This window comes from Cinclus cinclus, chromosome 1 (genome assembly GCF_963662255.1).
Source record: "Cinclus cinclus chromosome 1, bCinCin1.1, whole genome shotgun sequence".
Classification (NCBI taxonomy): Eukaryota; Metazoa; Chordata; class Aves; order Passeriformes; family Cinclidae; genus Cinclus; species Cinclus cinclus.
The window spans coordinates 142,813,626-142,840,880 of NC_085046.1; the positions used below are offsets into that span (position 1 = coordinate 142,813,626).

A 27,255-nucleotide genomic window follows, 5' to 3' on the forward strand; every position below is an offset into this window, starting at 1 on the left:
TGACATGTCTCCAGGCTGGGAGAAAACATTGCTGAGCATCAATTATCTATTGTCGGTAAAAACAGGTTACTTTGCTCATGATTAGTATTAGTCTATGGATAACTGAGGTCAACCTGGACTGATTTTTCCCAAAAACTGTTGCTGATTTTAGAAGGAAGATCAAGTACTCAGAACGTCACACACATACATACACACACACACACAAAAGGTTGAAAGAAATTGTACTTCTGTAAATATCTCACCGGAAGCTGTCAAATCATTCGATTTATTCTTTCCTTGTCTACAGTAAACAGAGACTTGGAAATAGTCAATAATGTGCTCCTTCTATGTTAAAAGCAGGTATAATACTGTATGTGTTACAGGTGACCCTGGGCCACCAAGTCTGTTCTCTGGGATTTTTCTAGAAGAGACACACTGCAGAACAGGTGTTTTTTAACACACTATGGTGGCACCGAAACAGTGTATGACATCTCTATTGCATTTCATACTCCTTTAGACCAACTGATGACAAAAGATGAAGTGTTCTTTTCCCTTCCCACAAGGATGCAACATTAAGGAAAGCAAGAAAAAACCCATAATTTTCATCCATTATTTCTTTTGTTTTATCATCTAAAGTAACAGCCCTAGATCCTGGGCATTATACAAATACATGATTTAAAATAGTAATTGTTTACCTGATAAGCTTACCTGTCCAGGCTCCAGCAGTGGCTCCATTAGCTCTACCCCCTCTGCATAGACTTGAATTAGTGCAAGTAAATCCCTGGATTTGACAGCCTCAAGTAATTCGCTCAGTTTAGCTGCTGCAGATGCACAAGTCTTCCTAGAGAACTTATGATCTACATATTTAGCAGTGATAAATTCTTTACGTGCAGTCCTAAGGGGTGAGAAAATAGAGCTTGCTTTAGAAATTTTTAGAAAAATGGGTCAGTGATTATAATTTAAAATCACCTTGTCTAGCTTGGAAGCTGAGAAAGGAAAAGAAAACTACCTGATAAAAAGTGTGGCATTTATTGTTATACTGCATGTCTTTCTTGCAAACAAGCCCCAGATATGGAACAATGTCAATTTTATCCTGTCTTTTTGTTATATACAAATTACTCTGACTGTGGGGACTAAGACCAAAGAAAAAGCAGAGCTAGTGCCATGTAGTCCACTGTGTTTATCATCTGAGGGTTTAGCACAAAACTCAAAACCATGCAAGAGTTGAAAAATGCACTTTGAAACCCAAACTAAGAATCTTCCACACTGCTAAGCTAAGGTAGCTGAAATGTGAGTATAAGACTGGAGACTGAATTTCTAAGAAGCTCCAGAGTGGGAATAAAAACCTCCAGTCTTCTGCCACCCATGCCTTCCCCTGGCTTGGTAACTGTTTAAGACACTTTACATCACAGTTATATTCCACAGTAAACTTAGAGAGTTTAAAGATTCAATACTTACATATCACTTGATGGACCTGGTTTAGGTGAAGGACTAGGTAAATTCCCTTCCATAATATCATTAAAACTAGTATTTCCTACATTCTTGGCCAGCTGTGATAAGAAAAACAATAAATGAAGGTGAGGACTTTTGGAGTCTAACAGCAACCTAACAACAGGACTATTAATGTGCATTAATAAAAGATGGAAAACACAGGACTGAAAAATTAAAGGCCAATGATTACATGCAGATACAGAGCAATTAGAAAGAAAGAAAATGCTTATATTATGCCAGAATTTCTACAATAGACTTCACAATCACAGAATTATTTGCATTTCATGACAATCAGCCTCCAACACAAAACTAGAATGAGGAAGCAGCAGCATGAACACTGAAATGGTGCCGGTACACTGATCAGGAAGCTGCTTTGGGAAAGAAGCTCAGACTTATTGTAGGCCATGCTTAGTAAAATCTGATTTAGATTAACAGTAACTCTGTAAAACACCCTCAATATTTCATGAAGAGAAAAAATGGTAATGTTGAAACTACACCCAAATGCAGTTATGCCTTACATCTTCTCTCAATTTTCCCATACAAACTTTCTTTAACAAGTGTCTTCTTTCAGGCCAAACACAGCTAGGGAGATAAAATTACTGCAACTGTTTCTTTTTGACTTGTTTTTATTTTTCCTTTGCTTTTGTTTCCTTTTTTTGGTAGTCTCACATCAGATTCCTTTCATAATTTCAATATTACATGATTTCATCCATCAAATTAAGATTCCTCCAGTATTTTTCTTTCAGAATTAGCAACAGTCATTCTCCCTTGCCAAGTCAAATTAGCTTCATGTTTTAAATCACATGAGCTTTTAGAGTGATTTTGGGTCAAAATCAGCTATTGAGAGGCAAAATCCTGATGGCACTAATTACAATGGATGCCAATACTCATTCTGCAACACCCCTGGACATGAAATGAGAAGTGACAAGAGCACCAATAATATAAAATAATATATAACTGTGCATCTGTAAAATATCCACAGAAATATGAAGGAGAAATTCTGCAAAAACACATTCCTTGAAAACCTACGTGGTAAATTGTACATTCTGGTGTTTCCTACATATATATCAATGTTTGACTTAAAAAACCCAATATAAATTAAATAAACTTACCAAGAGTTCAGACGTTCCTAATTTGTCTAATTCCAAAGACTGGATTCGAGAAATATGGACACCCATTTCTCTGTGTATTCCAGAACACTCAATGCAGGTTAAAATGCCCAAATTAGTTGATAGCCATGTTGGATCTGCACAATTAAAAAACAAGGTATTTAATCAAAGTCCAAGAAAAGGTTTGTAATGGTGGTAAGAGATGCATTCTGAAATGATTCCATATTTAATGTTTCAAAAAACGAAAATAAACAAAGAACATTCCATACTTTTCTCCAAACTCTAGTGCAAATTTAACCACAAATTGCTACTAATTGAATGCAGTTTTACATATTTAGGAACAGTCCCAAAGGCACAGAATTTAGACTGATTCATTCATACTGAATGAATGTAGTTCAATATATTTAGTACTTGTTTCCTGTACAAATTACTTCCTGTTTTTAAAAGTAACAGATCTCCTAAATTTGACAGCCTCTGAAGTTTTAAAATTTACTTCCTAAGCTTTAAATAGTCCTTCATAAAAGATTAATCATAGTGCTTTCCAGTATGTAAAACAGCAGCAAGTTGTAGAAAATTTGAGGAATGCTGGCTAGCCCAGGAAAAAAAAAAGGCAACTTTAAGAATGCTGTCATGGAGGAGATCTGCATGTAATATTAGAATAGATTTTATACTATGAATGCTACATAAAAAGCATGACTAGTTTTTAAGAAAGGAAAAAGCTCCAGACATACTTTGTGCACAAATTAATATCTTCCTTGACCTTAAACAGTAACTGCTGAAGCATTAAGCCAAGAGTTTTAAAGCAGCAAGCTGAAGTACAGAGGTGAAGCTTAAAACTTTACTACAAATTAAAAGATGAATGAGAACTGTAATCTGAAGTTTCTATAGCTTTACATAATGAAATAATTGAATGAACTAATTCTAGGATTTGACATAATTATAACCTAGTTTGTAATTATATCTAGCTATTTCAAATTTGGATCAGTCCTGCATCAGCAAGCATCTGCAAGATACACACTATCTACTCAGGTCCAAATGAGCATCACCTTTTTGAAGTGTCCCTTTGATGAGAAAGCTGCAACAGCTGCCAGCACCCACACCAGCTCAGTTGTACTGTGGCCAGCTGCCCCTTCTCAAGCTCTAAGTGACACAAAACTGACCTGTAACTCTGTACTTCTGAAGATATTATCTGATAGGATTTCAACTCTGGGTCTCATTCTTTGCACAAGACTACTTATTCCACCTCTGAAAACTTCTGATGCTGCAATTCCAGTAGTCTTGTGCCAAGATAAAGCCTCAGAGCAAGATCCTGGCCAGGTCAATTTTTCCACAATCATTGTCTAAATATTACTCACTTCTACTTAGTAGCATGCACAGGATCAGTGATGCCAAGCAACTTCCATTCAAGTGCAACAAGCATCTAGACACAGTGCAACAAGAACAGTTCAAACTCCAGAGGGGCTTGAACTGCTGGAAGTAAGCACAGACAACACACAAAAATATTTTAGTAAATTAAACGGAACTAAAGTAGGAAAGTCATATTTGTTCTTTTAAAAACAGGTTGAAGACTGAGAAACATCACTTAGAAAATTAGTTTGCACTCTACAAACACTTCTTTAAAGAAATTACTTTGCTCCCAAAAAGCAGCTGATGACATGAACAAGTGGAGATACCTGGTGAGCCACAATCACAACAGACTTCATTTCCGGGTAATCTCTGTATGTCATCAATAATGGCTTTTGTCAGATCCTCTAAACTGTTTTCACCTGTGCTCTGCTCTCCACGGAATGCCATATTTAATGCTTCTTCTTTGCTGTTAGTCAATACTGATATCCATCTAGCACAAGATAAAGACCTTAATGAAGATCTGCATTTGCAAATACATGTTAATCTATAAACTGTAGAAATCTTGCCAGGAACAAAATATTAATGGGACTACAGGGAAGGACTGTACTGTGGGAGAGACTGAGGAGGGGGAAAAGTCAGAGACAAAAAGGAAAGATTTGAGAAAGAGAAGTAAGAACGAGAAGAGATAAACAGTCGTAATTCTAACATCCCTTTGGTGAACAATTTTAAAGCCAAGTTCTCAGATTCCTCAAATAAGCAGAAGTTGTGGAAAAGGGGCAGTTAAGCTCCTGTAAATTTAACTGCTTTAAAAGGTGCCCAAAATCTTCATAAAGTCTCCTTCCTGAAGAAAATGATAACCCCTACTTTCTCCAATGTGCATCTTTTTCTTCACAGAGGAAACAGTAAGCACCCTGATGAATGTGTCGATGTCTACTTGCCTTTAAAATGCAGATCTCTGTGCACTAATCAGAGTCAGACTGTAAAGACCAAATTAATGACAACTGCCATGGCAACCAAGGGGCTAAGGATGATGGGAGAGTAAAGACACCAACAGCCAACATAAAATTTTAGGAGCAACAGCTGAGTGCAACAAATCAAGACTCTTTAATGATATCTCAGGCACTATTTCCTCCCCTCCCAATCACTCTGCAAGTTGTTGTTTACACATAATGCTTTAATTAAAACCAAACAAAACCCTTTCTCAGCAGCTGCTGTGTTCCATATGGAAGTAAAGAGGGAAAAGCAGTTCCACTAAGGACCAAGTACGTTGCAGATGCAGTGTTGCTAATTTAGAAAAAAAGAGCAAGTTAAATAGAAATCCTCACAGGTAAAATTATTTTAGAGGACTTTAGATCTACTGCAACTATTTTAATTTTTAAACATAGAAATATTTTAAACTGGCAGTGTTCTCAATGCATTTCATGTTTATTATATTCAGACTGCCTGAAATCATCATCAGTCTTCTGAAATATGCAGAAATGGTATTGGCATCTAAACAAACTAAGAGAACTTCAGATTGAAATCCATAATTTCTCACTGAAATAACACTGAAAATACTAGCTTTAAAGGATTTCAGAGGGAAATTTGTGTGTGTAATCTTAAAACAGATTCACAATCTGAACTAATATATGGGCATTCCAGATTCTGTACTTCATGCACATGTGTTTTTTAAAATTTTATGTGCAAAAAATAATCTAGGAGCTAGTGTTTAAAATGCTTCAAAAATTTTGAAAAATCTACCTTAAAAATAAAAGAGAAATTGAAAGTCTTGAGCACAAATTTGCTGTAAGGTTTGCATGCTGAAAACAGTAAAGGTACATTAATCTTTCTCTTTACATGGGAAGAACCCACACTAGAGGGCATTCTTCTGCAATTTTCATGATGAAATTCAACCTTTTTAAAAACGTAAGGGGCAATAGTATCTTGTTTCTAATATTATAGCAATGTTTGGTTAAACACACAGAGTAAAATAATACTTCGACAAACAACATTTATTCTTACATTTGTTGATAATTTCTTTTAGAGTCAAAATTTGATTAGCTGGTTAAAAAGGCAGAATTTGACTAAAAATCAACTAAGTGTAACAATTAAAAAATTATTAGATGCAATCAAAACAAACACAATACAAGTGAGCCAGCTGTTAGTTTGATATAGACTTCCTTATTACAAGTGTCTAAACTGTCAGAGCAATCATTATTTTGGTTGTGTTTCTCAGGTAGAAGGAAGCCTCTGCCCAGGGCTGTCACTGGGGCACCTGTGAATGAGAGCAAGAGGCACCACAGTGGCAGCTCTTCCCTGACAAGCACAAACACAGACATGCTCTGCATGACTGGTGCTGCTAATCACCAAGTGCCCAGTTGGTCACCAGGCCTTCCTGGCAGGCTGCACATTCAAAAATAAACAATTCAAGTCAGCAAATATGGAATGTTAATTAAATGTTAATAGTTTATAGAACTCATTCTAACCGCTCTTCCCTTTTTCTTATCTGTATTAGTCTTTTCTGTTCTTCCTTTATTTAAAAAAAAAAAAAGTATCTGCTTTATTATTTGCTTTTTTATTGCACAATACTTCCAGTGCCAAATGAATAAGTCAAAAAACTTTCTGCAAATACTTTGTAGTGTTCTTTCAAATTAAAAGGTAATCAAGTCTTACAGAATTGATTCTGTCTTCTTGTTTTAGGACAAGAGGAAATGACCTCAAGTTGTCCCAGCAAACAGTCAGATTGGATACTAGGAAAAAAAATTCTTCACTAAATGGGACTGGAAAAGGCTCCCCAGGGAAATGGTTGGGCCACCATCCCTGGAGGGCTTTAAAAGAAGTGTGGGTGGGGTAGTTGGGGACATGGTTTAGTTGTGGGCTCGGCAGTGTTTGATTAATGGTTGGACTCAATGATATTAAAAGGTCTTTTCCAACCTAAACTAGTCCATGATAGTCCATGATTCTACCTAACACAATACATCACTGGTCCAATCATCTGTTAAACTTGTTTTTCTGAATATCAGCAATTTTTTCTCATTCTTTAAGGCATTTTGTTTGCTGGAGTTTCACAGTTTTGAAGAAACAATGCTAAACAAAAATCTGGCATGCTAGGGGCCTTCAGGAAATAGGAGTTCGTTAATCTTGTATGGACCAGGCTTCACTCACATTTCTCTTATTTTGCTTCAGTATTTTCAAGTCAGCAAAAAACCCTCCCCCAGAATAACAACCAGTCTAATAGCTTGGGTTTTTTTTCATTTTGTAGTAAAAGTTTAACTGTCTCTTCCGACAATCACTATTGCAACACCGCTGTTTCAAGGTAAATGCATAATCAGAACAAGAAGAGAATAATATTTTTCAAATATTGATATACAACTTTTTTGTATGGAAGAAGCATCAGATAATATCAATGCCTTCAAATGTCTCCAAGGTGAAAAATGTCTGAAGGCTGCTATTACAAACTAGACTGAAGTTAGATGTTTGTTTCTTCAAAGAAAACTTTCAAAATCTAGCTTTGCTTATAATCCAGGCATTTCCTGCAGGTATGGATATGCTCTTGACCTTCAGAAATAGTAGAAAAGAGCCCAAAGGTCATCACCAGATTATGTTTGCCCCTATCCACAATTATTAAAAAAAAAAAAAAACACAACAAAAACCAGAAAGCAATCATTACTGTATTTTTTAAAAAAGATAAGGTTACTTTTCCCATAATCTACACATAAATATATATTTACCTGCACATACAGAAACACACTACCCACACCCCACTTCCCCCTAACAACTGTACTTTATCTATTAGAGAAACTAATCATCCATTGAGAACTTAAGGATTGTCATTTAGTAATGAAAGGCCAACAAACAGCTGCCTGGATAAAATTCAAGAAAGGCACTGGCCTGAAGGAAATGTTTGAGGTGAAGTAGTAATACACCTGTAGCAAAAAGTAGGCTGCAGTGCTTCTTATGTGTGCTTTTTTAAAAATCTCCTTGTAAAACTTATTATTATTTAGTTTGAGGAGCTACTTATGGAAGCAGTGTAAAATGTTTAATAGGAAAATGTATGCAAGACCAGTTAAAATAGAATAAAAAGAAATACATCTTGCTTTTTTCTATATTTAGATGTGATTCTATAATGAAGGTGATTTGAAAATCTATTTGCATATTTTCAATGAGTTCACAAAGTAAAAAGGACAGAACAGAGGCAGCACTAAAGGACAGAGAGGTACACCTAGACCAGACAGGAGAAAATTGAAACAAGAGGATGACAAATCTGATTGAGAAATTATATCAAGTAGTTCCTGCAGAACACCTTTAAATCACTAAGGAAGTCCAAGGGGTGCTGCTCCCATGACACCTTAGATAATAGAGCTTTCTAGGGCTCCACAGAAAAACAGAACATTTGGTTGTATTGCAGTTTCTCACCAGCATAATTACACTAATTCTGGTTCCTCAAGAAGGGCAGCAGAAGGGCAGGTGCTGAACTCCTCTCTCTTGCACCAGAGAAAGGACATGAGGAAATGGAATGAAGCTGCAGCAGGGGAAGTTCAGATGGGACACCAGGAAAAGGTCCTTCACTGGACAGGCTCCCCAGGGAAATGGCCAGGATATCAACCCTGTGAGTGTTAAAGAAGCATCTGGACAATACCCTTAGACACATGATTTAGTTGTAGGGCACTCAATGACCCTTAAGGGTCCCTTCCAACTTGAAAGAAGGATACTGCTAATTTATTCTTACCCTACCTTGCTCATGTGTTAAGAAAAAAAAAAGCAAACAAACCACTTCACCTGTTCAACCAACTAATGCAGTAAAAACCAATTTATGGCAGAGTACCAAAAACTTATGAGTCATAAGAAATAACAGTCTTTTCTTCTTGACTAAGAAAATTACTGGAATAATTCAGTTCCAGGATGAATACAGTAATCATGACTAGCAAAACAGCTTTGCACTTTAAGAGCCAACATAAAGCTGTGGAAGCCCAGAGGGAAACAGCTGCACAACAAGGAATTCTCCAGCCCTTTTATTTCACCCATGACTCCCAAGGTTGAGCTATCAATGCCACTGCCACCCAACACTACCAAACAAGTGAAGTACCCCCTATAGGCATCCCCTGTACCTTTAAAATACACATGGAACAACAGAGTCTTCCACTAGAATGGGGATAGTTAAGGAAAGAATGAGGTAGCCTTTGCTGTGCTCTTTAACAGTAACTTTATTCCTTGAACTTTTGGGTGTTGAGCATTAGAGAACATGCTTAACACGTCTGGTGACACAGGAGGAAAAACCAGTGGTACATGGCTCTCAGGAAATAATTCTGATGAAGCAGGAAGAAAATTCTTTAAAAAGAAATAGTCTAGTTGGAAACATGCATTAATGAAGCAAGTTCCTGGATTCTGAAGTACACAAATCTCAGAGATGTGCTTTGCTGTTTATTTCTAGGCCTACAGAAGAAAAAATGCACTGCCTGTAGATATTTTCTAAGTGTCATATCTAAGTGTCATCTCTTATCTATTTATTATGTTTAATTTCAAGGAAAATATAGGATCAAGAGGAAAAGAAATAACTGCAGAACAAGGTTGACAGAGAAGATCTGAGAAGAATTTAAAAATATTTCATTTGAATCTTAATAATCTGATCTACAATATCATCCCAAGTAATACTCACAAACCAGGTACTGACAGGATACACAGTCTAAATGGGATTTTGGTTTAGTTTTGGTTTTAACATTACTAGGTATTAAAAGAACTCTGTAGTGTGACACAGAATAGTTTATATTTACAGATTCATAACAGCAGAAAAAAAGATACAGTAGGCACTACTTATGCAATAGCTGAGAAAATTATTTCCACTTTTATGTGTGATTTTATACACCTCTATTGGCAAAATAAACTTGAAAAAATGTAAACATTCTTACGCTACGTATTCCTGTTCATCTTCTGCTTGAAAGTGGTATGTTCTGTTATCTGAAATAAAGAAATACATATTTTCATTTGGCACATGATAAAAGTTAATGTGTTTATATATTTGGTACTAAAACCTATTTGGCAGCTCAAGCCTTCAAGAGAAGTTTCTCTTAAAAGGCATCATTAATCCTTTATTCATAGCTATGGATAACAATTTAAAAAAAAAAAAAACACAAAAAAAGGAAGATGAAACTGAATTTCGATTCACACTAATTGCACGTATTTTAAACATCTTAGGTTTTAAAATGATAAAGAAAAATAAACACATGGATGAATTTTACCCTTTCAGAAGTCAAAACTGAAACATAATTAGGAGAAGAGGGCAAAATTAATTTGTTCCTTTTATACAGTTTTTCCCTCCAGTTGAGCCAAGAAAATTCTTTTACTAGCCAACAGATGAAGACATGAAATGGCTAGTATCTCCCATAATCAAGGGTTTCCTTGACTGTCCTTTTCAGTGTAGAATGTTGGAACAGTCTGTTGATTTGTAAAGTCTGAAAACACTACGCTGATTCATCAAAAGAGTTTTTAAAACTGGACTGGGTACAAGTACCTGCTGCACAAGACCACAGTGGGAAGAAGGGGAAGCACAGGAGCTTTAATGCTGAGAAGACAAGGCACTACCAATTTTCAGACAGAGAGAAATATATTTTTAATGTAGGATAAGAGAGAAAGAAATTTGGTCTCCTTGTCTTCGTCATTCCTTCAAATAGCGCTCAAAAAGGAGAACAATGACTGAAAAGCAGGAGAAAGCCAAAGGTCTTTCCCCTTTCCTGGTGGATACAGCTAATGCATGTTCCAGTGAGCTGTTAAGCATCTCTCTGAAGTTAGGGAGCAGCATGTATGCTGCATTTCATGGCTTGTCACAAACAAACAGTATTTATATAGTCACATCTACACAGAGAAAAGTTCTACATCCATTTGCTCATCATCAGAACTAGGGGCTCTGAACACTCATGAGACACTGTGTGTGTCTGGATACAGACCTGAACTTTGAGCTCTAGCCTTGTGTTCTACTCAAACCATCTTGCAATAACCTTTTCAGAAATCCCACATAATAGAAAATGGCACTAAAGCTGCTACATACGTGATATTAGATCAAAAGATTTCTTATCTTCTGCATTTGGCTTCACCTGGCAGGTCAATAAATTCAGTTTAGCTGGTTGCCTGTTGGACTAAAAAGAAAAATTATTTTATTTTAAAAATGTATTGATTTAGGATTATTTCCCCTTTATGGGGAGTGGGTATGTATGATATTACTTAGAGCTTGGACATGCAAACATATCCACCCTCAAAAAGCTGGAGACCAGCATCACTTGGTCTGATTTGGTCACTCAAAATGGACACATTACTAAATCTAAACAAAATTAAAATCTTGATGGCCTCACTTTATCTGAAAGGGATAAAACAAAAAAACCCTTAAATTTACAATATGCTAATATTAGTATTTTTTAATTGCCTTTCATCAACAATGGCAAAATTATAATGCAGTTTTTCATTACAGCATGCCCGTATTCCAAGTTTCCTCCCATTTTAAATAGATCAAGGATATGGTCTTAAAACTTTAAGAGGAAAGTGGAAAGCTGAAGATCTGGAGTTTCAGAACTCAGGATAAATACCAATACCAATATTCTGTGCTATAAGACATGATAATTAAATGTATTTTTGAGGAATGTGGGGTTTATCTAACTAGTAAGGTTCAGAAATTGAGGCCTGTCAGTGGAATTTGGGGCAAAGGGGGAAAAGAGGTGAGAAAATGGGACCATCTCCTTTAACAGGAGCAAATCCTGTGCTTGTTTCCAACAAGTTCATGTTTCCACAAGGCAGTTTTAGCACTGCTTCCACCAGGATCACCTGGGTGCTATCTCATGACTGAGCATTGCTAGGAAAATCCTTCAGATATATGCCTGATTCCAAGAACTCACTGTGATCAAAACTTCCCAACATCTCAAACTTTTAATTCAAAGCATTCAAAATACTAATCACACTCACTCATCTGTCAGACTCTAGCCTAATATAAAGTACTACCCAAGCTGCCAAATTGTGTGGTTCACATGTATGACATGCCAATCCTTATAAGCAAATCCATCAGAAGTAATAATTGATAAGTCTGTGGAATACATTGGTCATGTATTCCACATGCCATTTTCTTATTAAACTACTGATAAATTCATTTCATAAGCTACAGTTTTACAGAAATTCCACAGTCAGAAGCTGAAATAACATCCTTTTTGCAATAGCACATTGGCAGCAACAGATTCACCAGGAAAGGATAATTCTATTATTTTCATATAAAGGTATAAAAATAACTTACCGTTGCATGTGAGATGGTAAGAATTCCATTTTTAACAGTGCACTTCCTTCTTTGCCATACTTTCCTTAACCTACATAAGAATGCCATAACAAGTTTAGTAAATAGATGTGATTTCAAAACACATTAATATCATTATCATTTTGAGATGATTAGCTTTAAAAAACAAACACATGAAGTAAAAAATTTTACTAAACGCTTCACCAAAGAAACTTGGAGATTTGAGACAAAACTTAAACCTCTTTTAGAGAGTTATAAAGACAAAAGCTTTCTTTTAACTATGAGTATTTTTTATGCTTGCTTGTCATGCTTTTTATATTTACTATATTAAATTCAGTTGTGTTCAGGATTGAACTTTGGAACTCACAAGTACTTGTGGCACATGCATTAGGAGAATATGCCTGAAGCAACCACAGTAGAACACTATTAAAATTAGAGCCTGAACACAGTAGATTTCACTATTACATGCTACCAGAACATACCCATCACTCTTCTTTAAAAGATAACCTTTCTTCTCACTGCCATATTCTTTATTCCCCTGAAGCTGATGCATACTGTACCCTCCTTGCCTGCTCTGTGAATCCTGAAAAAGGGAAACACAACATTAATGTTCTCCTGATGTGCACAGTAAACTTTCCTAACCTTTAAGTCTATTTTATTTTTTCTTCTCTACAATATCACAAATTCATAAAGACTAAAAAAGGAGAACTCCTACTGCATGTTTTACATTCATAGTAGAGCTTGCTTTTACATCACATCATCTTGAACTAGATGCATGTTCAAGATTTAATTAATACATTAGGCCTTTGATACAAATATGCATCTCAAACCAAAGACTTTTGAATACAGGTATTTAATATTGCACAATCTTATAAGCAGAAAGTAAAAGGTTTAGATAAAATTTCAAAATGAAAACAACAGAATATAGCATGCATATATATATAGGAACACATATAGAAAAAAAGAAAAATGCTAATAATCCCTTTCTTCCAAATTAAAAAAAAATGTATAATTCATGAGTTTTAGTGAATGAAGTCAGCTGAAATAACTTTTGGCCTGATCTTGTAAAACAATTAAGTGAAATGGATTAACTTGTTACAAGCACATCAGAAAAAAAAAATCCCCCAAATTCATTAAAACATTGACTTACTCTCCTAGACTTCGATCACGAAAGGCAAAAGCAACAGAGGAAAGAGAAAGCAAATAATTTAAAACAAGAATTGTTATTCATTTAAAAAAACCATGTTCCTTGAACATAAGTTTTATAGCCCCCATTGTTAAAATAATGTTTTCCCTTTCTAAAGACACTAACAAAGAGAAGAACTATTTTTTTAGGCATATTGGTGTTTTGTCTCATCCAGTAACAAAATATCATAGCAAAATTCCAGGCGACCTGGAATATAGGACATTGGCTTCACAAAACAACTAAGATGACTGCAGGATCAATTTTAATACGTCTTCTAATCTTTGTAATCTTTAAATTGCCTAAAATGATAGTTATATTGTATCCTTCACCACAGGAGCCAATTCTGAATTTCTATTGTGAACTTTTCCAAAGTGAACTTCTAATTTTTGCAAGTTTATGCAAAAAAGTTATAATTAAGGGCACATCAATTTGTTGTTAAATATAACTGTGAAACAATAACCTGCAAAACATTTGACAACATCTCACCCAAAAAACCCCAAAATACCAGAAGAATGGGAAGCTCAATTACTCCCTTGTAAATAACCTTCCTTCTCTGAAACAGAGTTTCTTACTACCACAACCAATATAAATTGAAGATTACTCCATCTTGATTTATCCAGGGTGCTCACAATTGTTCTTCATTTTGTAACAAGTTTAGAGAAATGCTCTGGTAAAATTGGATGTTGTGGCTGGAAGCAGCACACAGGCTCCTGCCAGCTGGGTGCTGCCAGCAGTGCTCACACCACCACAATCTGCAGCTCATTTGTTAAAAGCAAATTTAAAATCCCTATTGGAATTTGGGTCCTGCTGGTATTAGCATAGGAAAGAACATAATGAGATATAGTTCCTGTTGCAAGTAGCATATGAGATGGAGATTTGGGGAAATAAATCAAAATGTAAAGAAATGACAAAACAGACACAAAACATGATTCCAAAAATTAGCTACATTCAACTTAATGCTGTTAAGTTGCATTTGCTGCAATAATTAATAGATAAAAATAGGGAACAGAAGCCTGCTTTGAAGGCCTGGTTTCTTTTAAAATGCAAGCTTCTTGGAATATGAGCATTTTGAAACCCACAAGATCACATGCTTTACACAATTAAAAATACTAGTATTCATTAAAATACTTTTTCCAAAAGCCATAAAACATAATGGTTTTCCAAAATTAGATAATTCTTTTACAGGGTAACGGAATCTGCCCCAACCTGACATGAGGACAGCACCACAGTGGCCACCACAGGCACTGCACAGAGCCAGTGTCACTGGCACTCCCTGCCATGAAGCTGCAGCACTGGCACTGCTGCACTGCCCCAGATTCAAACATGGCCAAGATGCACCTCTCCAGCAACTGGGTAATTACAGTGATTACTGGAATACGTTTTTCACTGAAGAAAGGATGGGTATGTCACAAAAATGTGTAAGGTCATTAGAGATGCCCATAGTGCTAATAAATAAACACCTGAACAAGTGCAACAGTGAAACAGGAGTTGCATTATGTGACCTGGAAAATGTTGGGACATGTCACTTATCTCACAGCTCTAAAGAGGTTAAAGGTGGCAGAATTTAAAATTTTGACAGAAATCACTAATTTCAATTTCCTTCTCTCAGTCAAATAAACTTTTAAATATCATCAAAGAGAGCCTGAATTTTATTATTTCAAACTGCTTGCCTGCCAAAGCAATGTTTGGTAGGAGTACTTCTGATTCTTGACAAATCCACTGGAGAAAATCCCATTCATTTAATGTTCTTCAATAATGCCATTAATCCATCAATTTCCCAGCTATGAGATTATAATATTTTAATATAAGTGGGAAAATGTATACTTAACCATAGTCCACCAACCCATCTGTCACAATAATAAAGTCCACCTTATGTACTTGAAGATTTGGATATACACAGTGGTGGAGGCTGACCAGTGAGAACTCTGGTCATGTCAGGCTTTGCTGTCTCTTAACCAAGGAATAATGAATGCTGACATGCTGCTTCAGGATTAAACACTGAATACCTAAGTAACACATTGTTTTATCAAGCTCCTCAATTTCTGCCAGCATCATTACACTCTGACTCATGTAATGTAGCAGAATCTCATGACTGAAAGTCCTCATGTTGATTTTGAAAGAGAAAGTTGAACATCACTGTAATCACATGGCTATTTTATCAAAAAAACCAGTCTTTCATTACAGTCTTTCTGTATCTCTCTCCTGTGATTTGCCTAGATATTTGAGAATCACAATACCACTCCTTTTTCTTCTAAGATACAAATTCAAATCCCTTCAAAACAAACATTTTTATAACTTCATATACATATATGATACATATATATACAAACACACACACAGTTTTTCAAGAGTCCTAGAATTTGTCCACACTGTAATTACAGTCAGAACAGTTGCACAGTTTATTTTGGTGATGCTTGTGAAGCTACTTTATTTCAACAAGTATTCAAGTTTCAAAATTTGACTTCACATTTATATTTGACTTCACTTGTGTATTTCAGATGAGGTTTTGTTGCATATAGGTAAAACCTTATAAAAGGAAGTCCTTGCAAAATCATGGCTCAGACCTGCTACTTTGGTTAAGCAGAAAAGGACTATGGGAAAGAGACTCAGCTGAATTAGGGGTAGAAAAACAAGTCATGTAACCATCGTGTGTTCACATTGTGGTGTATGGTGGTTGGTTGAATTATGTTTGTTAGGATTTAAAACTATGTAACTGATAATGGGCTAACAGCTTTAAAAAAGGCCTGTTTTTCTTTCAGTAAAGTAGCTCTCCTGTGCACCTGCCCAGGGACTCACTGCATACCCTCACCCACAGCTCACCCACAAGGTTTCTTTCCACTAAAACACTGTATTTTTACTACACATCCAAGAAATAGGTAACCAAAAGTCCAAACATTGTATTTCATTTGTTACTCTACCTCATAATAATCTATGAGCCACTTTTGAAACTTGACTTTTATAGACTGTAGCATATGCAGCTATGAATGCCCAATATATTTCTGAAGAACATCCACCCATTTTTTCTACTTTATTTCCCAAAACTGGCTGATTGTCAAGAAGCATGAACTCAACAACATATGTAGCATCCATCCAGGAGAGGAGGAGATGTTTTTCTTTTCTTCCCAAATAACCAGCTTGTGGAATAAAATGTACATGAGAGGAGAGCCAGTCTTGTTACTCTGTATGTTGGGAATAAATTCCTGATGAAGAATGAGCAGGAATTCTGTTCAGAGTGATTTAGGTAACAGGGAGACAACAAATATAATTCCTGCATGGAGAGCTCTATAAATGTTATGGAAGAGACCTGGTAAGTCCATCTGAACACTGGAGATGGAAGGGGAAAAAAAAAACCAACAAACTGAGCATTAGGAGAGACTGTAAAGTATGAGATTAGGGAAAATTGAGCACTAGAAAGAGCTGGCAGCTTTTACAGTAAATTGGGATCTATTCAAAGGTGCTCTGTGGTACTCCTGTCAGCATATGTGCCATAAAGGAAATTCTAAAAAACATGTAGAGTGTGTTGTAAGGCTGTGTTGTCCTTCAGAATGATGGGATTAGAGATGCAGGAAAAGGAGCCGCCTCCTGGTCAAGGTTTGTCTGCTATATGATGTACACCTATGTTATGTAAGCACATATAAGCAAACATTTAAAAGAAAAAAAAAAAAAACAGCGCTGTAAGGAATTACTCATCTTGCCCCAGTTACAAAAGTCCTCTTTTTCAAACCTTTCAGAAGAATTCCAGCAAAGATTTTTTTAGCTTCACACCACAGAAAGAACATTAATGAAAGCTACTTTGAAGAGTATATTTATTATTACAGATACTGGAAAATCAGGGCAGGTTTTAAGCAGAGAGGTTGTGTACAAAGATTTCCTGGAGTTCCCTGGAAGAATCAGTGAGTAAATGATGACTGATGCAGTGTACCTGGACAATGGGTACTTATTCTTCCTTATTAAAGGGGAAGAATTACATTGCCATGGAACAAGAGAACAGGTTAAAAGCATGGAACAGCCAAATGAGTTTCACAGAAAGCTGTGCCAGCACATTTTGTGTCTAACAAACAATATGAAAAGGGGTGAACAGTAAACTGTCAAATTTTGATAGATGCTATTAAATTATTCAGGGTACTCAAGAAAGGCTGACTGAAGAATTTCTCAGGAACTCAATGGCAGTGAGTAGCTTGACAACAAATGACAGGTGAAGATCAGCATAAAAAATGCCAAGTGATGCAGAGGAGAAGAATAAGATACTGTGAGTTCACCATGAAGATTCAGAAACAGGATGATATGGTTATAGCTTTAGAGATGATTAAACTTACACACCTCCTTTGGCCAAAAAGTCAATGTAAGGTTTTATATGGAAGAATAAAAAAAGAAAAATTATCAAAAAAAGTATCTATTGAGGATATCATCAATTCACACACTCAAATTCTGAATAAGGAATGGAGATCTAAAACTTTAAAACAAATAAAAGGAGAAAGGTTTTTCCACACAACATGGAGCCATGGTGGGAAAGGCACAGCTGTAACATAAGCTGATGGTTTACACCTCTTCAAAAAGCAACTGCACAAATTCAAAGACTTCCAAGTCAGTCAAGTTACCAATGGGAGGGTATTCTGGGGAAGTATCAGCATTTACTGCTTGGCCTTCTACTCTCAACACCCATTATTAACTGGCATCAGAAACTTGGCTGACTCAGTAACCTGGTTGTAAATTATGTTTTTATGTATGTATTGTATTAGCAATACTGATAATCATATACTTGGATGATAATATATATTCATCAGAATGGCATCTGTCAAATGTTTAGCTATAATTCATATTTAATAACAGACACCTGGTAAATATGAATGTCTTACATGCCTACAAGAAAACTGAACAGAAGATAAGGAAACTTTTCCTGAAGGAAAACTACAATGACCCTCCCAACAGCCACTGTCACCATGGGATATTCAGTATTTCTCAGGCAGTATGATTTTGAAAAGTAACAGTATTATCTCAGGTAAAAATTTGTGATGTGTGTTGTTATGTTATCTCCTAGTTCAAGAAATATTCAGGAACATCCGCAATGGATATCACATAAAATTCCCTCCACTTTTGCAGTGGATACCAGATACCAGTGCATTTGATGATGAATTTTACTTTTAAACCATCCTGTCTCAGCCCCTGCTGTCTGAATAACAAATTTTCTTCCTTACTATATACTATTAGGAAAAGAAGTTTGAAAAGCAGAACAACAGCACAAAATCCATGTGAGTTAGCAGTTGAACTCTAATGTGAAAGCACAGCTAAAGGCAAGTCTCTGGTTCTCATTCTGCCTTGGGATCACCAGGGTCATGAAAATCCCGAACGCAAACTGGCTGGAGGATAGCAGAACACAAGATGGAAGTGTGCAACCCTTTTCTTAACTTTTTTTCCTGAACAATTCCTTATTGTCAAGGACAAATGCTTCATCTACCCCAGCATCCTATCTGATCCATTATAACTCTTCTTACAGTACATTAAGAAAGTACATAAAAAAAGAGAATAATTTCATGCATAAATGGAAACAGAAAACAAATGTAAAAACATTGTTGATATGTAGTTGAACATTGTAAATATTAGTTTTGCCATAATGTTCAAAGTCCAACCCTTTTGAGCCAATAACTACACAAATTTAACATTACACCAATATAAAATTCACAAATTTATGTTATCTCCAAGAATAACACGTCTAAATTATTTACCTCCTTCTGATCAAGCTGCAGAGAAGATTTTATCAAATCTCGAAGGGCTGTAAGTTGTTTCTTTTCTTCATCTTGTGTCTGCTTTATCTATAGGAAGAGATTGCCATTATATGCTTGATGGATGCAACTTTAATTTTAATGTTTTATGCTTTTCAATATACCATTTTAGCTGTCCTGAAAACTAGCTCAATTATTTTGTGGTTTTCTGCAATAGCTGAGTTTATTTTCATGGACCAGTCCATTCACCTTCTACACATTTATTGCTAGAAAAGCAATTTAAAATGAATGTACAACTTGACATGCACTGTTTGTTATTGTAATGGTTTGCTATACCTAATGTAACTAAATTATCCCCTGAAATATTAAAATAACTCCAATAAATTTGACAGATTACTTAAGGAATGAAAGTGCAGTTTAAATCAGCAATAAATGACAACAGCAAAGGGGGTTACTGTAATTCTGATTATAGAATACAAAAACACTTGGGTGCCAAGTGTTCTTTGATTCCATGATTACTTTTCTTCAATGAACATCACAGATTACTTAATTTTAAAACCTTGGTGTTATCATAAATTTTGTTTTAAAAAGTAAAAATGGTACTAAAATTAATGTTAATAACATAAGATGATTCCAATAATCACACTTAAAAGTAGTTTTATCTTAATGTATGATTGAATTAGTAGTGAAATGAAAGCTACTTTTACTAACAAAAAAACTGCATATGAAGTTTAACAGTCGAGATGTCATTTCTTCATTTAGCTATGTTCAGTTTCAAGTAACACAGTTTTCATTTATAAGATGCAAATGAAATACAAATCCTTGTAGTTATATTTAAAATTTACTTATATAAAAGAAATTTAATTTCCAGATGTAAAGCTCCGTGTAAGTAAACTTACATTATATAAGTCAGCAGCCAACTTTTCGATATATTGTTTAAGTTTATCAGCTGTTTTCAAGCCATCTTGGAAGAAACTGGAATGAAAAGTACCTTTCATTTATCAGGAATATACCAGGTTCATAGCACAAAGTAGATTGTCTTGTGCAGAAAAACAGCAAAACCAATAAAACATAGCCAGCTTCTTCCATGTTCAAAACTAAACAAAATAATTAAACAAGCAAAAATCCCAACAAAAAACCCCTTCCTAGTAGTTTAAATTACAGTATCTTTCAATAGTGGAGATACACCACTGTGCCTTTAACAAATACCAGATTAGAGAGAATATAGCCAACATGTTTCTCCTAAAGTAATTTCTAAAATCATTTTTCTGTATTTAAGTTCCTCTAATGATCACAAGGTTGTATCTCATCAGTTTCAACTTAAGGAAATCCAAGGAAATTGCTGGCTTTCACAGTGGTTTTAAAATTTACATACAGTGGTTTTAAAATTTACATAAAGACTAAAAACTATTAATTAGAATAAACAAGACATTTATAGAAATTGATTCTATATCTATGCCTCAGGGAATAAAATTAATTTTTATATGTAACATGCAAGGTTTTCCTTTGGCCTCTTTCTCCATCGCTGCCCTGCCCCACAAACTGATTCTCACACTCTTCTGGAAATCTACAGCCCCAGAAGAAGAAGATTCAGACATTTGACAAAGCCCTGATGCTTTCAAACAAAGGGAAACAAAATCTTGTGCAAACAAGAAAATTGTAACTAAAGCTTAAAGCATTGCAGCACTTACTTGCATTGTGCATGGTAATATTTAATAAGGTTCTGCAGAAGGTCCACACCCTTTTTTGTCTTGATTTCATTAACCTTAATAAGATACTGTATAGACAATGGAAAACATGTTGACAATCATTATCACAACCTTCAACAGTTTTCAAACAATAAAGCATCATTTGTTCAATAAATTATACTTTGTGTTAACTTGGGTGCTGAGCCATAAAACACCAGTGCATTACTGCTAACAAACTTTAAAACAAGTAACAGTTTATCTGGCCACTCCATAAAATTGAAACATCTCAAAACACATAGCAAATTCAAGAAAAAAGATTCATCCTTTACAATAGTCTAAAGATTTCCCTTTCTTAATGCTACTGTAGTCATTACTGAAAGTACATTCTGAAAGTACAAACACTGTACTGCAGTTTAAAGTAATCCCCACTAAAATGCAATTTAAAAAAACATTAATATAAAAAATCAGTTTTATTAAACTAACATTTATCACTTTATTAGAAATTTTGAAAGGTTTCAGAAAGCATATTGGAAGAAAGATATCAAAATACTGCTAAACCATAAACCTGATAAAATAAGGAATATTTCCACAGTGTATTTTTGGCCCAAGAACCTTCCCACAATAATCTAAAAACAAGGAAAAGGAACAAAACAGAAAGAAGCCAAGTTTTGTACAAGAGTTGCTAAAATAATTATCTTTATATTGTTGTACTGTGTGATAAAATAATTTCCTCCCTCCACCCCAAAGGACAGAGATTTCACCACATTTAAGTAAGACCCACAAAGTGTGTTAATAATAAGTTATGGTGATGGAAATAAAAACTGCAATTTGTTTCTTACTTCACACATCTGTAGCTGAAACAGCCGCCTCTCCTTCTCCATTTCCTCTGCTATCTCAGCTCCTGTTATCTCAGTTCTTATCATCCCGTGCTGCTTCGCATGTTCTCTTTTCTCCTTTTCGATCTTTGTGCTGAAATTTTAATTCAAAAACATTTTAGAGAATTCCTTCTACTAAAATGTGATCTAGCATTATTTAGGGAAAAAGGTATAATTAGGAAGTATCAAAGAAGACATTCTGAAGATTAGCTCCTCTACTAAATCCTGTATATTTTAAGTCTCCAGATGTGATTGAGCCATGAAACTGCCCTTCCTTCAACCCTATTCTCTAAGTTGTGTGTTACTTTGGGAAAATAATAAATAACCATACATTAATAATAACAATAACAGTACTAATAACGCTATTAATAATACTATTAATAATAATTCATTTAAAAATCCCAACAGCACTAAAAACAAAGCCAGGTGGGAGACAAATACTTACAATTTGGTTTCATAATCTTTCCAGGCTTTGTCAAAAGGCTTTTTGAGGTCCTTAGGAAACAGAAAATTTTCTTAGAACATTTTTCTTTGCAGTTATCAAGTAATAAATAGCAACAAAAATATTGTTTTCTTCAAAAATGTTAGAGAGCAGTTGCAAAAAAATACTGGGTTTGAATCTTGTAAAGTATTGCTTTCCTGTGCACACTAACACAGCAATTTACAATAAAATTTTCAAGATTTCACTGCAGTCATACCAATTTTCTTCTTTGTACTAAATATAGAATATTAATAAATACAAACATAAGAAATACTCTCATGAGTATTTGGAAAACAGTCACTAGACAGATGAACATGAAACAAGAATTTAGTTTGCAATACTTACCCCTTTAACACCTTTTAAGTCTCCTTTTAAGAGAGAATCCAAAGTGAAAATAACATTGTGGCTTAAACCCTGGAGCTAAAAACAAAAACATAATTCAAAAGTTTTATTATGATCTTATCAAACTACTAACAACAAGTCTTTAAACTTCACTAATCAGGTTGCAATCACCTCATAATTCTAAATTCATACTAAATTCAAGTCTGGGAAGAATTAATAAACATTTGCATGAGACACAGAAAAATTGTAATTAATGTTTACTTGAACGAGGTGAAAAACTCAGAATTTTACAAATAGTACATAAGCAAAGTTCTAAAAGCACTTCAAGGCAATATTCATCCTCTTGAAGCAAACATTTGGCTACAAATTTGGTGAGAGCCTCCTGAGTAAGAAGGACCCGTGGTGCCACAGGCTGGGAACCCACAAAGCACGTGTTAATTCAACCATGGACAGAAGGAATGAACAGGGACACCAGCTCTTTGAATATTCCCCCCTTTCTGGGAACACTGTTCCTTTCCTTGTCCATTGTGTAGATCTGACATCGCCTTAAACTCTCATGAGTTTTTATTTCATCCCACTGAGTTCATGCCTATTTGATTATTGACAAGAACATCAAAACAACCACTCAAATAGGTTCTCCAGATACAGCATTCCATTCAAACTCCTCATATATTCTAAAGACACTCTAGCCTTTTTTTCATTTTTCCAGGTATATCCATTAAGGACAATCAAGCCATTAATTCTTGGTTTGAAATAATTGAACAGTAGCTAGTGAGTATGTCACCTGTAGAAAAAAAAAAACAACAAAACAAAAATAAAGCTAAATAGCACTATATTACTCCAATACAGTAAGGATTTGGAGTCATTTATTACGTCACTGAAGACTTGATAAAACAGTAGCCCAAAGGAACTTGGAAACAATCTGATAAAGCAAAACAGTCTCATGTATATAACAAAATAAAAGGGGAAAAAACCTTTAACACATGGAAACACATATGAAAATTTAGTGAGGGTTGTGAACAAAAGATAATTTGCCTGCAAAGATTAGCTGAGGACATTTACAAGAAAGAGATGTAGAGAAAAACAGACTTTAAATACTTAGAAAAAGGCAAGAACAATGCAAATTTTCAAAATAAATAATCTGCAAGTGCTACAAATATTCAGCCAAAACCTCATCTAGATCAATGTAAAGTTAATGACACACTCATTTTCATATACATAGGTCTTTATACACCTTTTAAATGCACTGTTATAATTAATTACCTCATAAAGAACGAAAGCTGAAACAGCCAAGGAGGTAGAAATAAAAAAACAAAGAAACTGATTGTGTGGGACACTCAGAGTTTGTTGAAAACACACACCAGGGTTGGCAATGGCCAATCCCAATGTTTTACCTTTATAAAATGTTCCTGAATAGTCATTTGTGTGTCCTTCTTATAAGATAATATTAATGACAATGGTTGAATGACTTAACTACTATATTAATAGATTTTAAGTTTCAGAAATTACATTTAATAATAACATCCACAGTTAATAGTAAAAACTGCACAGTGACTTATTTAGCCTTGTTAAAATGATTAATGGATATGCTTTTATTATTGCCCTTGTTTGCTGAGCAATCATTTTACAATTATTCTTTCCAAAAGTTGTGTATGTAATAACAGTTGCTGGTTTTACTTCATAGTAAGAGAATATCACTGTAAAAGTAGTCACACCATAACTAACGAAGAAGAAAGTAAGTTATTTTGTACCCTCCTTCCCATGATATAACCATAACATCACAACTGATATGAAAATCTTAGTGAACCATAATTGAACTTCAAACATGGAACAAAAAGGATCCAAATTTGTGAAGCATTTTTTCGTTGTCTACTGTGTAGCTCTAGTCCTTATTCATCCTTATGCCTTTGAAGACCATTCATTATTTTGTTGTACCTTTATTAAATAAAGCATAAACAATATGTTCTAGGTAAAACAAAAAAAACAACAAAAAAAAAAAAAAAAACAAAAAAAAAAAACAGAGGAAAAAAAACCTGCCATCCTGCCATTCATCTTAATAACTCCTGCCATTTTTCCAATTAATTTTATCAACATAAGGCTCAGGACCTACTTTGGGGCCTTGCCAGTGACATAAGAGTCCTCCTCTCAACTGCTTATTCAACTTCTATTTTGATATAAACATATTTCTTTCTTTCAGTGTAATCTTATTAAACAGAATGATGCCTAAGAAAAACAAAGCAGAATTTTCTACCTCAGGGAGAATAAAGAAGAAAAAGAAATGGTTTTAAAATGCTGAGGCAATTGTAAAATAAATTTGTTGTCTATCTGAGACTGCTGAATGAAGTAAATTAGTGAACACTATTTCAAATCCTGTCAACAAGAATTTGGATAGATAATGCTTCATAATCTAGCTGAAATAGTATAATGTTGTTTTGAATAAGTGTGGCTTCTTAAATTAAAAGTGTTTTTTCCTCTTGAAGAGCACTATTTTAAATTAATAAATAAATATACCCTGACATCTTGTTTGCTAGTTGAAATAGTTTAAAAATTTCTGTGGATGCCTTGCTAGGAATGACAAAGTCCAGAAAGCTTGCAAAAAAACCTGAGTTCTAGTCCCAAACTGTCCTTTTACTGCACTTTAATTCACATTTTAAAATAATTACTTTTAATTGTGTGGTAAATTTAAATTAAAGAAGGTCAAAATAACCCAGGATGACAGAAATCTCTACAAAGAAAAGCAGAAGACTCAGTCTTGGGTAACTGTCAAAGCCAGAGAACTTTGCTACAGGGACCTTTGGTGTGATTTACAGCAGTTATGGTTGTGTTGGGGACTACAGGAAGACAAGTCTGTAATACCACTTGTACTACACACATCCATAAAGCTTGGAAATGAGCCCAACTATAAGAAAAATGTAAAACTGAAGCTATGATTTTCTGAATCTAACAGCTACAAATCCCATGAAAAATGACTTCACAAGAAATGTGGCTTCATTACTTTCAGTGCTCAAAGATCTTTGCTATGGCTGTAGTTTTATTATGCAGCTTTCAGAAATAAAAGGCCTAAGGCAAACTTTAAATGAGACAAACATTTAAACCACCTTCAAAAACCTCATACTTAAGCAATGGATGCTTTATACATCACAGGGAGAGAGGACTGTTAACACCATTTCAACATGCTCAAATTGTTATTTTTCTTTCAAAAAGTAGATGTTTCTCCTTTTGTGGTAGAACAAAACAGCCATAACTAATGATACTGTATTTTAACTAGAAAGACTTCAGGTAAAGGGATGATTTAAAATTAAAGTCCATGAGGTATATGTCACCATCAATCACTTGCGAATGACTCATGGGATGTCTCAAGATTATATTTACCTTCTTAACTGCAAATTAACAATCAAACACAGAGTGTGCAATAACACCCTTTAGAGGTCCTCTCTGCAGAAACTGTTGGTTTTGCTTTTGAAAAAACTGAAAGCATCTTAAAAATTATCCTTAGTCATCATGATCACACAGTCTTATGTTAGACTTTATTTAGAAACAAGTTGAAAGCTAAGAAAGTTTGAAACTCCTCACCAGGTTCTTCAACAGTGTTGATAATTCTTTAGTAAGTGTGGAAAATTTTACAAAGGCTGTGCCAAGATCTGGATTATCCCGACTTAAAAAATTACTTCCGAATTTGTCTAGTACTTGTGCATAGTTTTCCTCATTTTGAACATGATCTGTAAAGAAAAATCAAAAGTCAGGTTTTTTTGTAACCAGTACCTTATAATTTTAAGCTTATTGCAATTAAACAACAAACTAACAAACAGTACTTTGAGTAAAGCCACAAGTCAACGCATTTACTGAAAATTAAAATAATTAATATTAAAAAGAATTATTTAGCAATGGGCTAAATATATGCTTTTAAAATATATATGCTTTTTAAATCAGCAAATTGAATTTGTAATACAGTGATGAAGAAAACTCTGTAGCTATTGACAGAGCAATAAGACCAATAACACATCAGTGAAACCATATAAGCTTGTTTTGTAAACAACATCAGAATTTACAGCTGCCCACTACAGAAACTTTCATGCGTACATGAACTTTTCTTTTGAAATGTTGGATATTTTTACAGAACAAAAAAGTCAAAACTATCAGTTATAAAACTAAGCAGACCAAGTCTGAATCTGACTAAGTTCAAAAGAAGAAACATCTTACAAAGATTCCTTTTTTGCCTGCTTTGTACACTGAGTTATCCCAGATAACAGAATATGTATTGGTACACAGCCAAAGACTCATTCCAATGTATTCAAAGCAAACTGCACATTCAGAGGTCAGAACCAAGATGATACAGTTGAAGCCAGTGAAAGTGAGAAAAATCCTTGACTCAAGAAAAAATTAGTAACTGCTATATCTGAAATGTCTTTTCTGCTTCTATATAGTTTCCCTTCTGGCATGTGTTTGCATAGTTTTTGTTACTTCAATTTTAGTATCTTTAGATAGAGAATTTACCTCTACAGCCCTGTGGGAAAGACTTTATCACCTTTATCTCTCTTAGCGTATATTACTGGTATTAATTAAGTCAATATTTCACTTTAATGGATCTCCTTGCCTTACTATGTGGGCTCTTTTTCTGCAAACCACTAACACAAAACCACACAGCTACAGCACAAGTTCTGTGCAATGAAAGGGCAGAAGGTAAAGAGAGAACAGTTGCTAGTAGGTACCACGGTTTTTTCCCCCAAAAATCCCCAAATTGTTTTTTTTGTTGTTGTTGTTTTTTGGTTTTTTTTTTTTTTTTTAAATTCAA

At 34.7% G+C, this 27,255-nt stretch overlaps 1 protein-coding gene across 4 annotated transcripts in view; it reads right to left on the bottom strand.

The window, feature by feature from the left end:
* The window catches only part of ASAP1 (ArfGAP with SH3 domain, ankyrin repeat and PH domain 1), a 120,677-nt gene that overhangs the window by 34,403 nt on the left and 59,019 nt on the right, over positions 1-27,255 (bottom strand). For 2 of the 4 annotated variants that reach the window (XM_062491774.1, XM_062491763.1), the window contains exons 4-19: positions 26,037-26,182; positions 22,467-22,541; positions 22,086-22,135; positions 21,605-21,734; positions 20,769-20,854; positions 19,977-20,052; positions 19,081-19,167; positions 13,322-13,330; positions 12,654-12,754; positions 12,175-12,244; positions 10,948-11,035; positions 9,812-9,860; positions 4,253-4,416; positions 2,583-2,716; positions 1,438-1,529; positions 688-874 (exon numbers count right to left, since the gene is read on the bottom strand). In XM_062491774.1, coding sequence (XP_062347758.1) covers positions 688-874; positions 1,438-1,529; positions 2,583-2,716; positions 4,253-4,416; positions 9,812-9,860; positions 10,948-11,035; positions 12,175-12,244; positions 12,654-12,754; positions 13,322-13,330; positions 19,081-19,167; positions 19,977-20,052; positions 20,769-20,854; positions 21,605-21,734; positions 22,086-22,135; positions 22,467-22,541; positions 26,037-26,182 — 1,544 coding nt within the window. The remainder of the gene's footprint in view (positions 1-687; positions 875-1,437; positions 1,530-2,582; positions 2,717-4,252; positions 4,417-9,811; positions 9,861-10,947; positions 11,036-12,174; positions 12,245-12,653; positions 12,755-13,321; positions 13,331-19,080; positions 19,168-19,976; positions 20,053-20,768; positions 20,855-21,604; positions 21,735-22,085; positions 22,136-22,466; positions 22,542-26,036; positions 26,183-27,255) is intronic. The other 2 variants (XM_062491764.1, XM_062491754.1) reach the window with 1 other exon arrangement.